General features: G+C 46.3%; 1 protein-coding gene across 2 annotated transcripts in view; it reads right to left on the bottom strand.

Moving 5' to 3' along the window:
- Positions 1 to 4,797: 4,797 nt before the first annotated feature.
- Positions 4,798 to 15,776, bottom strand: part of LOC119456052 (cullin-1) — a 52,125-nt gene continuing 41,146 nt past the window's right edge. For both annotated transcript variants that reach the window (XM_049669518.1, XM_049669517.1), the window contains 3 exons: positions 12,543 to 12,789; positions 12,185 to 12,294; positions 4,798 to 6,399 (listed from right to left, as the gene is read on the bottom strand). In XM_049669518.1, coding sequence (XP_049525475.1) covers positions 6,319 to 6,399; positions 12,185 to 12,294; positions 12,543 to 12,789 — 438 coding nt within the window. In that variant the 3' untranslated portion in view covers positions 4,798 to 6,318. The remainder of the gene's footprint in view (positions 6,400 to 12,184; positions 12,295 to 12,542; positions 12,790 to 15,776) is intronic.

Here is a 15,776-nt window from a genome sequence, read left to right as displayed (position 1 = left end):
CAGTTGCATCAGCTCATGTATAGAAGAGGGCAGTGTAATGTCCAGTTGTAAATGTAGATGTTGAATCTTATGAACGGAAAATAAGACAACTAGCTTACCAAATTGTAGGCATTTAAGTACCAGTTAAATACCTGTGCCAATACCTGTGAAATGTCACCACATTGTTCACACAGTGCCATTACACCTTGGCTAATATTAGCATAATGCAGAATATCAATATTTAATAACGTGTAGCCAACGCGGTTCTAAGACATCCTCTGTTCTTAAGACTATGGTTTGTACTTGTGGGCAGATCAAAGGAATAGCACACTTCACACGAAAGATCCTGTGAAGCTAAGATTTGCCCAGACACCACACACTTCGTAAGCTTTAATCTGTGGCGAAAAAAGCAAAATAAGGTGTTCACCATGCGGCAACTTGCGACTCTTGTTGCATGCCACACTTCAAAACACATGTATCAGGGTGGCGTTGAGTACTCAAGCTAGATAGCTGCATTAGTAAAAAGGAATGGCAACCCCACTACGTTTACAATACAGTAAACCCTCATAACCATTGTGACAGGAAATGGGGTTCGCTTGAGCAGTATTATGTTAAAAGCACAGACGTTCTATAAGAGCCATATTGTTTGAAAGTGCACTCCAACGGTTGAGAGGCTTTTAAAACATGCGATCGTGGACAAACAAAATGTGAACACGTTAGGGCTGACTAGAACGCACTATTTCTTTTCCACTTTAAAGTCTTCGCATAATGTCGACATGTTCTGGCTTGTACGCAGAGTTCTACTTTACGACTTGTTCGCACTTCATTTGACCATGATTATTACAATGAAAGAAAGCTGTGTTTTACAGGAGCAACATGATAGAAGCAAGATTCTCATGCTTCCCATCAGCAGCTGCCTCGTCTGTAAGCTACAATCGTGCGATACAGGCATAGTCCCAAGAAGTTGCCACCATGTGTTGGTGTGGCCTTCGCAGTGCTCCTTGCCTGTCCTAGTTGACAAAGAAAAGCAAATGGTCACCATACATGCTGCACCCAGCTGTTCTCATAAAAAGTGAAGTGTGGTGCCACTCCGCTTCGAATAATCCAGTATTAAATGCACGCACTGCAATCGAGACCTCATACGGCTTCGAATGAATAGATGTCGATTAAAATGATTTCATCATAACGAGTGGTTACTGTACTAGCACTCACTGCAAAGTAAAACATAAAAACAATTCATATCGAGGCTAAAGCAGTCAGCGGAAATCCAGTCTAGTTGAGTACCACGAACCTGGCTTCTGCAGTTAAGGGCACCAGCGCTTCACTCTATGCCAAATTAACACACCCCTGGCATTAAAAAAAAAAAATTAAGAATTATATTCGGAGATTTGATGTGCCTAAACCACGATTTGATTACAAAGCACACTGTGGTGAAAGATTTCGGATTAATTTTGACCGCCTAGGGTTCTTTAACGTGCACCCAATGCACGGTACACAGGGCATTTCTGCATTTCACCTCCATCGAAATGCGGCGGCCGGGACTCGATCCCGCGCCCTCGGGCTTAGTAGCGCAACGCCGAAGTCACTATGCCACCACAGTAGGTCTTGGCGTCGGCAGTTTTAGCATAGCATATTTCGCACGAAGCTTTCGCATACACACAATTAGGTAGGATGATGAAATTAGGAAATTTGCAGGCGCAAGTTAGAATCAGCAAGCACAAGTCAGGGGTAACTGGAGATTGCTGGGAGAAGACTTTGTCCTGCAGCGGACATAATAATAGGCTGATGATGATGATGATGCAAAGATTTTGCAGACGCTGTAAAATCATCATCATCAGCCTATATTTATGTCCACTGCAGGACGAAGGCCTCTCCCTGCGATCTCCAATTACCCCTGTCTTGCGCTAGCGTATTCCAACTTGCGCCTGCGAATTTCCTAACCTCATCATCCCACCCGACTTTCTGCCGTCCTCGACTGCGCTTCCCTTCTCTTGGTATCCATTCTGTAACCCTAATGCGCTGTAAAATAGTGGGTTCAAAATGCTACGAGTCTCTTTGTGGGTTACGTATGCATGCGACCTTTTGGACTTGGTACAGCAGGCTTTGTGTGGCTAACATAACCACATGGTGGCAGTGAGGCTGCCCGCCAAGTTTCTGCTCTTAGCCGTGACAGCAAAACAAATGATAAAATCAGCTTTCACCTCTCTTTGACAACAAAGATTCGCGACGTTTTGTGATCAATCAGACCAACCGGTGTTGTCTTTGTTCTCAACTATGGCTCGGCAGGTAGCTTCAACAAAGATATAATCTTTTGCAATTTTTGCACGGCTACTGTTTTAAATGATTGCAGCAAGGTTACTGAATAAGAATATTCAGTTAACCTGGGTTAGCAGAAAACCAGTTTTCAAACTCCAATAATGTCAGTTTTATCGTAAGCAAAGGCTTGACGAGTCAAAAAAGACGAGAGAAATGTGGCAATGCCACATTGAGATTTGTAGACCAGCTCCCTGTAAATTCAAGGATTTTGGCATTATCTGCTTAAGACCAGTTAATAAAGAAAGCAATGAACCAACTTGCAGTTGATGTGCAGCAATGAAGTGCAGCATGACCTTAATATTCTTTCTGCTAGGAATCAAACATGTTTTTACCCAATTAATTACCCAATTAATACCAATACAGTAATCATTGAACACTTTACCAATCTAAACTGATTTAGTGTTGTTGTCACATGCACTTAACAGAAGTGAGCAGAATAATTTTTTAGACCAAATTGAATAGTACCAGAAGCGAATCAAGAACCTTTTGAATAACCTTTGAATAATGAACACCTGTTTTCACCACTATTACTTTTTCTTTCTGGGGTTTTACGTGCCAAAACCAGTTCCGATTATGAGGCATGCCGTAGTGGAGGGCTCCCGATTAATTTTGACCACCTGGGGTTCTTCAACGTGCACTACAACGCAAGCACACGGGCGTTTTTGCATTTCGCCTCCATTGAAATGCAGCCGCCGCAGCCAAGATTCGATCCCGCGATCTCGTGCTCAGCGGTGCAACGCCTTAGCTGACTGAGCAACCGCGGCAGGTTTTCACCACTATTATGAATTATTTTTCACATCATAGTACTTTTGACAAAGTTAGCAAGTTTGTCATTATATTGCATGCCATGAAACATTGTCTATTAAAGGTACAAATTTAGCATGGGGAACTTGTTTGCACAGTCGGGACGGCTTGGAGAGTACAAATGAACGCAGTTCAGTACAATTAATGTGGCTCCCCAAGAGACATAGCATGCTCTGCTACATAACTGTGTTTTATGTGTACTGTGGCTGCACATAGATGAAATTTATCCCACTCGTGCTCCAATATCTTTAATTGTGCATAATTATTAGTTGTGAGTACAGCACTGCACGGGCTCGGGCTTACCCGAAAGCCCGGGCCCGGCCCGGCCCCGGCCCGGCCCATGGGCCGGGCCGGGTAGAGCAGTTTTTTCACGGGCTCGGGCCGGGCTCGGGCACGGCGTGTGCTTTTTGACCCGGGCCCGGGCCGGGCTCGGCTTTTTTGACGCGGGCCCGGGCCGGGCTCGGGCTTTCTGCGAGTTATTCTCGGGCTTCTCAACTCTGAAAAACATGTATTTTTCGGTCTCGGGCCAGGTTCGGGCCACTTTCGAGTCGGGCTCAGGCCGGGCTCGGGCTTAAGGTAAAGGGGTGGCGGGCCGGGCCGGGCGGGTAACGTAGATTATTTCCGGGCCCGGGCTGGGCCCGGGTCTCGCAATAAAGGTTTTGATCGGGCTTGGGCGAGCCGCCCAATGTAAAAACGGGCCCGGGCCGGGCCCGGGCCGCAAAAATCGGCCCGTGCAGTGCTCTAGTTGTGAGATATTGGTGAACTTTGAAAAATGCAGTCACAATCTATTAATTCGATCCCGATGGGACAAACGAAATTGGTCAAATTATCCGGCGGGTTGAAGTAAACACGATGCCCAATAAATGCCAACACACACTACCAATTCCATTTGGCAATATTTACCAGATTCTAACACGCCCCTGAATAAAACATGCCACCCACTTCCTATATGTCCAAAGTAGAAAACATAGGAGAGATATTAAAGCTCCTAAACAAAATAGAAATACAATGCGCACCCAATTTTTTAGCAAGAAAAATTCTTGCACAATGCCCAGTTTCCCAAGTCAGCTTCACTGCAATTCATTTGTATTATGCATGCAATTCTTGACCCAATTTTCTTGAAAAAAAAAATATTGCGACTTAGGATCGGGCAAATACCGTAATCGGACATTGTGAGTTATTGCTTGACCTAGGGCAATAGGGCAGGCCTAGGGAAGGCCAAAAACGGGAGTATTCAACGAGATATACGTGTTCAATGCATTCAGTCCGCTAAGCTCCACCAAGACAGACACTGCCACTAAAATGGTCGCTATTGGGGTCACCATAGGGGTCAGGCCACATGCATTTTGGCCAGTGGTTTGAATTATCTGGCAAAAACCAATTTTAGGATGGAAATAATTAAAGTTTGGGCCCATAGAAATGCATCGGCACTGCCCGAGACCTTTAGCCTGGATCAAATTAATCGAAAAATCAAATTAACCAGAGTCGAATTAAGTTGTATTTATATTGCCATGCGTTAGTAACGGTGGAGGACGAGGTCGAAGAAGTTAGTGACCATTTGATTAAAAAACATCACATAAGACAATATCTGATTTGTTATTTGAAAGTTTGAAATATTAGCACCCGACCATTTAACCAACTTTAGGTAAAATAACAATGTTCATGAAAAACAAAATGGAGTACCAACATGAGACATGATTCTGTGCACATTTTTTTTTATTGCTCCTCAGGATCCAGATTTCATCACTCTTGTACACAACGCGTTCAGCATTTCCCGGGCAAGCGGCTGTTGCCTTGCATGAAATAGGGGCACCTTACCCTTTTGATGGAGGAGCACATCAACAAAATAAGGAACACGATCATTCTCCCAAGCCACGAGTGAAACTTAACTACGCGACGACACCCTTGAAAGCAGCAACAGTGCCTCCCTTACGCACCTCCAAACGGAGAAGGAAGGGGGAAAAGAAAAGGGGGGGGGGGAGCGAACTAACGAAACAACAATAAAGGAATCAAAAGTGCACCTCTAAGCACGCTGTGGTGCCTATAATGAGTGCAACAACAAAACTGTTGCCGCTATCACAAGAGAAATCTGATGTCAAAACCCCTGTAACATGCTCTTCTTTTTGTTGTTTTTTGCTTGCGCTGTTCACTGAAAAAGGAGTGGGGGGGGGGGGGGGGGATTACAGTTAAGACCCATGAGATAGTGGCCCTACAAAAAGGTGTAGTGATACAGAGGCTACACGTATAGGACAAAGACCCTGCAGAGCAGTGTCAGGGACACGGGGACGGAAACAAAACAACGGCGACAAGGGAGGGGGCAGGGCTTTAAAATAAAAGGGGGGGGGGGGGGGTGAGGAGTAAAGACGAGTAAAAAAAAGAAAAAAAAAAGGTTTAAAATGCGGGTTCCACTCAATAAGAAAAGAACATACACTGTTTTGTTTCCAAGTTCCAGGTTGTCATCAGGCCTATGCACAAAAGAAGGGGGTATGTGCCTGCTGCAACAAATGCCAACGGGCAAAGAAAAATGTTCCTAGGGTGCCGCCGCACCACACTGGTGACGCAGCGCACACTTCACACACACCTCGCTTACTAGTGACGTACAGTGGCAACCACCAGCATGTGTTACAAAGTCACAACAGAGGCTCTTCCATTTCCCATTTTGTTTTCTCTTTCTCCCATGCTCTTTGAAGTCTTCTCTGCCATCCTCTCGAAGAGAGAAGTGAACAAGCGGCTGCAGCGGCACGTTACAACATCCACCACGATCCGTCGTCTCCGGCGGCACGTAATAATGCAACGTCGAGTCATTTTCAAGACGCAGGCAAGTTTGTTGGGAGGAGGTCAGCAGGCAGGTTGTCCCAGAGGCATCCGACGTTCTTCTTCCGGTTGCAGTGGTTGCAGCAAACAGTGGGTGAGGGAGGCAAGGGTGAAGAAAATCAAAACTTGGCAGGATCTAAATCATTCTCTCCATGACAACTGGGAATGCAGCGAGGTCTTTTTGAAGGCGAGCCAGCACACAGCACCTGTTTGTTGCCCCCAAACATTTCTTTCTTTGTCGGTACAGCACATCTACAAGAGGAGTCGTTGGCGGTAGCAATTTCTTTGCGGGCCTTTGTTGCTTCCTCGCTCACGCGCACTTCTGGCGGCTGCTGCTGCTGCTTGATGTGCTGTCCCCTGGCTCTTAAGGAACCTGCCTCTCTCCACCCAGCCAGACTTGGCGCCTCACGCAAGGTAGGTGTAAGTGTCCTTCTGACCATCAGCTCGCTGCAGGTACTCCTTTTCTATTAGAATGTCTATGCATTTCTGTCAGAGAACAAAGAGAATGGAGGAAAAGCTGGTTAGGATTTGCACATGAACATAGCCAAATGCTTGCACTGCATGTTTCACCAGATTGTAGGAATAGGATGTACACTCAACAGCAAAAGTTTATGGCCCATGAGATTTAAGAAAACATTGAATTTCCAAGCAGTTTGTGACCGTAGCCAGTAAAACAGTACAACATTATGTTGTTCACATACGCTGAGAGGCGCCTTACGATTGGGTGTAGCTACGGCGACGAATAGCCCGGCGCTGATGGTGATCGAACAAACAACTGCTAGGCCTACTTCAAAAGCTGCATCGATGCCGCCACTTCATCACATCGCGTTTGTAAGCGGTGAATTGATGCTCGCTTCATGAAACAGAAAGTTTGAAAGCGCACCTGCTTTTGGAAAGAAAAGCGCAAGCCTCAATGCCTCCTACACTGAGGAAGAGTAGGCGGTTATCGTAAGCATCGGGTTGAGCCGATGACTGGATTGTGTCGGACCGAACAAGTGAATTTTTTTAACGCGTCGTGCTGTCGGCAATAAAGTGATGGCGAAGGAAACTAGTGTGCAGTGCTGTCTAGTCGTCGACTACATATCAGATCACGACGCGCAGGTATCATTTTACTTCGGAGACCGTAGACGACGTGCTGGTACTTGTTCCAGCGCCTTTCCGTGCCACCCCAGCTTCGTGCAGCCTAGACCCTGTTCCGAGACCAGAAGTGTCTAATGTCCCCCCCCCGTTAACGGAGACAGCATGCTCACAGCTTTTGAAATGCGAATGACACGAAGCAGTGTCCACGGTTTACGGTTTGTAGTTAATATGGGTCCCAGAAGCTTATCTCAGACCACCGATATCGCGGTGACACTTTTGCGGCACGGTTGCAGTTTCTCATTCTCGAAAATAACCGCTTTGAGATACGCGTTGGCCAGGGATGATTGCAAAGCTTTGCCAAACCAATATCGCGCGAAACATTTTGTGTCCGTGAAAATTGCACAACCGTCCAACAGGCCGGCCCCATGTTGGGGATACAGCCCGTGCCCTTGCACTCTGCAGGGTTGCAGCGAAGCATCTGTGGTGAATGAGAAAGGCATCCAAACCCTGCCAAATGAGAAACAGAGGCCCAAAAGTTCGCTCAATGACAAGGACACTAAGTCCATGTATATTTTTCTGTGAATCAACTGCTCCCACAACTTCGTGGCCCAGTTTTTCAAAGGTTTGTGTCTGGCACCTTGCTTGCAGACAGCATAGCATGATAACGGCTGGACGGATTTTCATCCCATTTGTTTTATTGTAATCCCCAATATGCACTTGAAGCCTCAGACTTATTAATTTAGACTATTTTCTTTTTATTTTATTACTTCGATATCACACCGTGCGATGTTGAATAAAAAAAATTGTAATGTATTTTTTTTTTTTAATTTTGGCACCCTCTTGCCCTGAACTGCACATCTGTGCAAGTATCAAAAGTGAATTAAGCATTCTAGCAGGTTTCACTGCCATGCAATGCTTTTTATAAGCAAGCAATATGTAATACTCGTAAAACAATATCTGTTAAAGTAATTCATTTGAAAATTTACATTTATGCTTCTGATACCTTTTTCCAACTGATACCAACTGAAAGAAATAATGCCTACTTATGTATTTAGGTGAAAGCTAAAATGTTTTTATTCAATGTGTAACTGTCGCGTTCCCCTAACTTTGCTAACTTGTGTGTTTTTCATGATAAGAGTAACATTTTGAAATTGTTTTCATTATTATATATTCGCTTTATCAGTTTTCTAGTCAATTAACATAGGAGGTCCCACCAGAGGTTTACAACTTTGGGACCTCCTTTATTTTACCACTAATCAAGACTGATTGATTGATTGATATAGTCAACGTCCGAAAAAACGAATGCATGCCTTTTACTGCTCCCAAAGGCTCAAATTCCCACAGGCACATCCGAAATAGCTCTGAAGGCCTGCCAGTACACTTATTAGGTGTATTGTAGCTCGTACTGTGAAAGAAGACGGCGTGTGCATGCGTGTATAATTATGGAATACATACCGTGTCCCATGACAATAGCCCCTTCTCACTCTTAATATGCTTCAACGCAATAATTCGCGTATGTTTCACTCCTTAACACTGCTGTATTGAGGCGAAGCCGACTTTCGGGAACCGGCATTATGCAACGCGCCGTGCTTTCCGAGTTTCCCAAGACATTAGCGAGGATTACAAAGGCGGAGTCGGCGCCATCGCTAATAGCGACTAATTGTTTCAATAAAAAACACACCACGGAGCCGAAAGAAGCTTGGTAGCGGACGTCGAAGTAGCTAGGCCTAGCACTGCCACGGTGGTGGCTACGGATGCCAGCGGATCTGCATGCGAGAGCACCGGTTCGAGGACACGCGGCAATCAAAATGGCGGCAGTGGTGGATATGATTAATGCGATCTCAGACCTGCGGTCATGACAAAAGGTCCCGAAAATAGAACGGCAAAGGTTTTATGCGTCCAAAATGTCTGACGTTTTTCTACATTGACTCTATTGAGGACGCGGCGGTGCCACGAAGGCGTCTGAATTATCGGGCATGCTCGAAAAATCAGTCATTGACTATGCCAAATTTCAGTGTTCTGCACCAAAAAATAATTAAGATATCTCTATCCCCTCATCCCCCCCCCCCCCCCTAATGGGGATACAAAAGGCAAATTTTAAGTCATGCTAAATTGATAGATTAGTGCTTGAGCACGTCTAAGGCATCAATATTATCGCAAACAGAGCTTTAGTAAACGAGAAATTGAGGTACAGTAGCCGACGAATTTTTCGGACTCCAAAAATTCGGACTTGTTGGATATTCTGGACTTCATAGATGTACCAGCAGGATTCCCATAGAGCTAATGCATTTTCGCGACCGATTTTTCGGACGAATCTAGGTGCCAATGTTCGATTTTCCGGACTAAATCGGTAGCGTGGCTCGCTACCTGATCTTGGAGGCCACCATGTTGGATTTTCCGTTGGCTTGGCCGGGCTTGGCTTCCAGTGCCCCCCTGTATAGCCTTCAAGATTAGTAGACGCACGCTATCTTTTCGTCTCCGAGGCCATGCCCACTCTTCCTTGGCCAACAAAACGTTCCAAAAAGCGGCACAGCAGTTAAGACTGTCTGAACACGCTGCCGGCGCTGATTTCGGACTACGCACCGCACGACGTATTTAATGCTGACAAGACGGGCCTCTTTTTCAATTTGCAACCAGAAAGGAGTTTGTGTGTGAAGGGCCAGGCTTGCCAGGGCGGCCAAAAAAGTAAGGAGAGAATCGCCGTGCTTTTTTGCGTGAATGCCTACGGCTCACAGAAAATGCAGCTTACCCTGATGGCAAGGTGCAAACAGCCGAGGTGCTTTCGATCGGCAGGACGTTTACCTTGTTTGTACAAAGGGAACAAGAAAGCGTGGATGGACGCGTAATTTTTCCGCGAGTTCCTCACGATCCTAGATCGGAAAATGGCAGCAAGAAACCGAAACCTTTTGCTTTTCTTAGATCAGTGTTCGGCCCACCCAAAGGAAACGAACTTTAACGTCGTCACCGTATGGTTCCTGCCTGCCAACACTACGAGCCATTCGCAGCCACTGGACGCGGGAATAATTCGGAACGTGAAGCATCATTTCAAAGGACTTTTAGTAAGGCGTCTCCTGGCAAAGATTGATCGCAAAGATGAGAATTTGCGGATCAGTCTACTCGATGCGTTGCATTTTGTGGCCATGTCTTGAAATGATGTGACCTCGGACACCATCGCGAACTGTTTTCACAAATGTGGATTTAAAACGGGACCGGACGCGGCTCCGACAGGAGATAATGAAGAGCCCGATGAGGACTTTGGAATTGAAGGCTGGGGGAGTCTGCAAACTCAAGCTTCCGCTCACGACTTCGTCACCGCGGACGACAATGTCGCGACCTGCGGGTTAAGAGCCATTGAAGAATTCGTCTTCAATTCGCCATTGAAGAAGTCGAGACTGAGAGTGATGGTGAAGACGCCGACATGTGTGACCAGCTGCCGTCGACGTCAGAAAGCCTTAACACTCTCGATGTTCTGCGCCGCACCGTAAGTGCCGGCAACGTGAGCGACGAAATCGCTGCACGATTTTATGCCTTTCAGACGGGTCTCATCAACGACCCCAAGGGCAAGAAAGTGCAATCGAACATAACAGACTTTTTCGGCCGAAAGTAGCTGTGGCAATAAAGTTTGTGTTCATTTTCATGTTGAGATTGGCTTGTTTTGGCTCCATACAAATTCGGGATGATACGAATATTTCGCGTGCTCCCAAGGAATTCGTATCATCGAGATTCTACTGTACTAGCCCGATGACGAAGGCAAGAAAATGCTGCTTGTCCAGCTCAATTTGGTTTTTAGAAAAAACTCATTCACAATATCCTAGACAACAATACGGATGGTCCAAAGGTTTCGTTTTTGCCACTTGTGCGCTGCCCACACTTTCACGTTTCAGTAGTTTCGTCATTGCATAGTGCTTTGCTGGTTATGCTGGCTCGCGAAACACACACAAACTGCAAGTAGAGAATGCCACGTCCAGGTGATGTAACGGGATTCCCGAACGGCCCATGCCATTTGATCTAGAGCCGCTGCAGCGGCGAATCCCAACGCTCAGTCTTGGCTCGGTTGCTCCATGCCTGCGCATTTGCGTTTTCACAGAGAAATTTTGCAGTCTGCTGGATGCAGTTTTATTCACCGACAGAGCAATGATGGCTTATGCAATGGCACCACTCCCCGCTCGGAGGTGGGCGACTTGAATTGCGCTAAAGGTATGCAAACCCTTCAGATGCAATTTCTTGGCCAGAAACAAGCGCTGCGAGTTTTCCAGAATGGCATTTTAACAGACATCGATTTAGTATTTGCCTTCAATGTCCCTTCCAGCCCATGAAAATTAGGTGAGTGTTAGATTCGGGGACACGTTATAGATGCTCAAGGCGCGTTCGTGACGCTGCCAAACTGTCACAGTATCGCCACGCATGCATGAACAGAGATACACAATTCATCCGGCTGCAAAAGCACTGAAGCCAAGTGGACGCACAGTTGTGCTCTGTTCAATCAGCTCTGCCGCTCTGCCAGAGCCAGAGCAGCATTCTGGCTTGCACTACTGGCATGAGAGCGTTGTGCGCACATACTATCGACCCAAGAAATTTACGGACCAAGGGATCTGACAAAAAGGTGAATATCTCCGCAGCCTCAAAACGCAGCCTGGTATTCCCATTTCGAGCCTCTACTGGTATATGCCAAAACCTTTGTGATGTATGGTTTTACTAGCTACTTTTAAAGGCTGCTCGGATATTTAGCGTTTCCCGAGATCCCGCGGTCCGTAAACTTTTTGGGTCGATAGCACATTAGTGTTCCTGCTGCAAGCATCTGTGTGCATACCGTATCGTGGCGCATGCGCTGGTGAGAGCAAAACAGACTGTAAACGTCAAGTTAAATTTCTTTATCCAAACACTGACTGTTTTCCTTCGGTCTCGTCTCATGCACCATCGAGGTGCGATGCCTGCATCGCTACTAAAGCCAGTGTTCCAAGCCCAATGCTAGCACTTGCAATCGCTTTTAATGTTTCACCCTCGGACGAAACTGCAATATGTTTCTCTGATTACACAGTATGTGAACTTTTGCAGCCAAGTGTACTAGCTAGGAAACACATTATGCAAGCACACCCCTACCATCATGCAAATTGGGCTTCTGTGACAGCAAAGGGGCAACACCTGCTTGAAATTTTATGGTAATGTAGAGGAACAGGCTCGAAGTACTCACCTTAATTACAGGCACCCTGGGTTTAAACCTAGAGGACAGCTGGTTCAGGACTTCTGCCAGGAGCTGCTGGTGTTTCAGTGTCTTGCGCATCTTCATGATACGAACAATAGCTGCCTGGAACACAAAACAGAATGCAATACCAGTTGTCAAATTTTGTAAAGACCAAGCTTGACAAAAAAGAAGACATGTTAAAGTCATAACTGCTGTGCCTTCATTCACCTTGGAGCTTTCCTAGCTCCATGGGCCCATCAAGAACATCACAGGAGCATTACTGTATGATGTTCTACGGTGTTCAACCCAGTAACCAATGTTCAGCTGTACTCCCTTTAGCTGTGCACTAAATGCAGTCCAAAGCCACATGCCTGAATGAGGATCTTCCTGTCCTCTTCAATGTTCTTATGAGTGGTCTCCTGCTCGACCTTCATCTCGGCCTTCATGGGGACGTTGATGTTGACGCGCAACTTCTTGTTCTTGTAGTCCTCGTACAGGGACACGACTGAGTCGGGCCGCAATTCGAAATTGCCCCCCTGCGAGGAGTCCTCGTCCTCCGAGCACACGAGCAGCTTTGACTTGAGCAGGATCTGCAGCACCTGCTGCAGTATGTCCTGCGAAAGCAAAATTCATCACAGGAAATCAACAAACTCACTACACGTAGATACACACTAAGCCTTGCATACTTAGAAATTGGCCTTAATTCAAAGATTTTGTACAACTTCATGGACCGGACATCAAGACACTGCACTTCAATAGCTGCGATTAAATGGATATGGTAGAAGCACATCATATTAACTTTTCGAATTTTACGGTGCCACATGCAAGTCCCAGATGGTCGATGCCATACATTTACGGTGCCGTCTTTATGTTTGAAAAACCTGCCAATTTTTCAACTCTGTTTCCCAGCAAGTGCTGGCACTACGTGTGCATACAATGAAGTTTTGTTTTCACTCCGTAGTCTCTTGGTTTTCATTCCACAGCTTTTTTTAAACGCTGCCGTTTCAGCAACCACTCGCGCAACAGCACGGCTGTTAGTTTTGGTTTTGTCTTGTGGGCTGTTTTCATTCGTTGCACTCGTAAAAACTGATGTCTATCTGGTTTCTAATCATTAAAGGGTCACCACTAGATGTTCAATTGTTTATTGCTCACAGGGGTGCAATTACTTCTGTTCACAGGCAGGAGCTGGTATATACAGTGCAGACCGCTTATAACATAAGTCGCCGGAGTCGCGAATATCTGCACTATAAGCGGTACCGCCCTATAACCAAAACAACGATTTTCAAGCCATGCACGTATGCAAAACATGTAGACCAAGCATGTAGACACGCTTTGTACTATCGCGCGCACATCGCGATTACGTTTTCGCCAGTGAGCTGGCGAAAACATAATTGCGATGTAGCCGGTGCTGTTCAAGCTCAACAGCTTTGCACAGAGTCAAAACGAAACAACTTTTTGCCGCAACCGCTGCGGAAAAAAAACGTGACCGCTATCGACGCGATTATGAACGGCGACTTTGCGGTGCTGGAGGCACATGCCCGACGCATGCACCGAGTCTGGACGAATTAACTACCATTCGTTTCAACACCTGCAGTCGAAACCGCGGTCGCTATCTATGCGATCATCGATGGCGACTACGCAGTTTTTTAGGCACGCGCCCGACGCGTGTACCGAGTAAAAACGAAACTACTGTTCGCCGCAACCACCGCGGAGAAAACCGTGGCCGCTATCGACGTGATCGTGGATGATGACTACGCAGTTACGAAAGCCCGTGGCCAACGCGGTGTTATGCGCGGCGGTAAACTCAAGAATACAGGCTTTAAAGACACAAATAGGCTCGAAGCGTTCCGGCGTTGCTGTCATTCACGTACGATTTCAACTGATGGCTGTGGCGATGCGGACTCCACCGCTTCGTTTCGGTTGGATGCTAGCGCCGTTCTTACTCGTTTGCGTCGCACATTTGCGGCGCTCTTCGCTCACCGAGCTCCGAAAGTAGTCCGAATTAACCAATGTGCGGCCAAATAAGTCCGAATTAACGAGAGTTTGATTGCATTGAATAATGCATACGCCAGCCGGGAGCACGCACCTTGTTAAGAAGCGTGCTCGCTGCCGCCCTTGTCGGCGAGATTTTCCCGCGGAAGCCGCATTATAACCGGTGTTTCGTCTCACGCGGCTGCACTGTAAGCGGTATGCGTATACATGGAGTGCTATGGGAAAATTAACGGGAGTCTGAAAAGACAGTACTATATCCGGTCCTGCACTATAAGCAGTTACGTTATAAGTGGTCTATACTGTACAAACAATGTCGCCAAACAACATATCCGGTCCTGCACTATAAGCAGTTACGTTATAAGTGGTCTATACTGTAGAAACAATGTCGCCAAACAAGCACAATGCTGCTATGCCTGTGTTTCTCTTCTTGAGACTCGGATCACGAAAAGTGATTGCCCCTTGTTGGTGACGGGACGAAGCATTACTGCAAGTTTCTGACTCATTTGGTTTTTCTGACGGGCACACAACCACAGAGTTTTCTTGTGCGCGCTCACATACACGGTTCGATTACGTGGAAGTGAGTCGAGCGGTGATTCCTCCGATGCGAATTACTACCGAAGTGCCGAATCGGGGTATATCTAAGTGCATCTACTTTTTAAATCTTATAAGCATTTATACGAGCCCATCTGTATTCATGAATAAACAATGCATGTTTACCTACAGAAAATATTTTTTGTGACTTCATGGTCACTCAAAAACACTGCGGTAAATTTTTTTTTAAACAGGTCAGTCATTTTTGATCTGCAATAAAAGAATTCACCCCGAGGGAGCGGAAGGGGGGGGTGTCGCATTTGGTGGAAAAAATCAACACTCAAAGGGTTAATTCATCGTATCATACACCACTATTTACGTGAATGCAGATGTAATGAAAGTCCAGTAAACTAACGCCACCTAGTGTCATATATGAATGTTAGCGATCTTACTTTCGATAAACCTGCTTTGTCAGCTACATTCTGTCAGGTTCTCTTAACTCTTTCCGTACCGCACATATTGGGCATGGTTAGCTCTCTATCGATGGCTTGAAACGCCGCTTTTGAGACCTTTCGTGCAGCTCACGGACATACTGCGCTATCGGACACGAAGGAGGAAAACTGTTTTTTAGTGTTCTAAGCCCGGTTTGCTTTTTTCCCGCGAGGCGGTGACTTTCAACGCGCTCCAAAGTTTCGCGATTGTCAAAGGAGAACGAAAAAATGGCCGCCCGCTATCAATGGTTTGAAACGCCGCTTTCGAGACCTTCTGCGCCGCTCACAGACACACTGCGCCATCGGACGTGAAAGAGGAGAAACTATTTTTTGTTTTCTAACCAGTTTGCTTTTTTCCCACCAAGCAGTGATCTTTAAACGCACTCCGAAGTTTCGCGATTGTCAAAGCAGAACGCCAAAATGTCCGGCTCTGGAAACGGCTGATCTTATCGATACATCGAATAGCAGCGAATCAGGGGACGCTGACTTTTCGTCGGACTTTGAGTCTGAAAGCGACGACGACGCAAACCAGCCCGGAACATCGGCGGCCATAGCCCGGCACGCCCAACTGTAGTGCTTGCAGTTAA

The sequence above is a fragment of the Dermacentor silvarum genome, chromosome 6, assembly GCF_013339745.2.
Source record: "Dermacentor silvarum isolate Dsil-2018 chromosome 6, BIME_Dsil_1.4, whole genome shotgun sequence".
Classification (NCBI taxonomy): Eukaryota; Metazoa; Arthropoda; class Arachnida; order Ixodida; family Ixodidae; genus Dermacentor; species Dermacentor silvarum.
The sequence above is the reverse complement of the archived record's forward strand: the minus strand, read 5'-3'. Positions and strand labels throughout refer to the sequence as shown.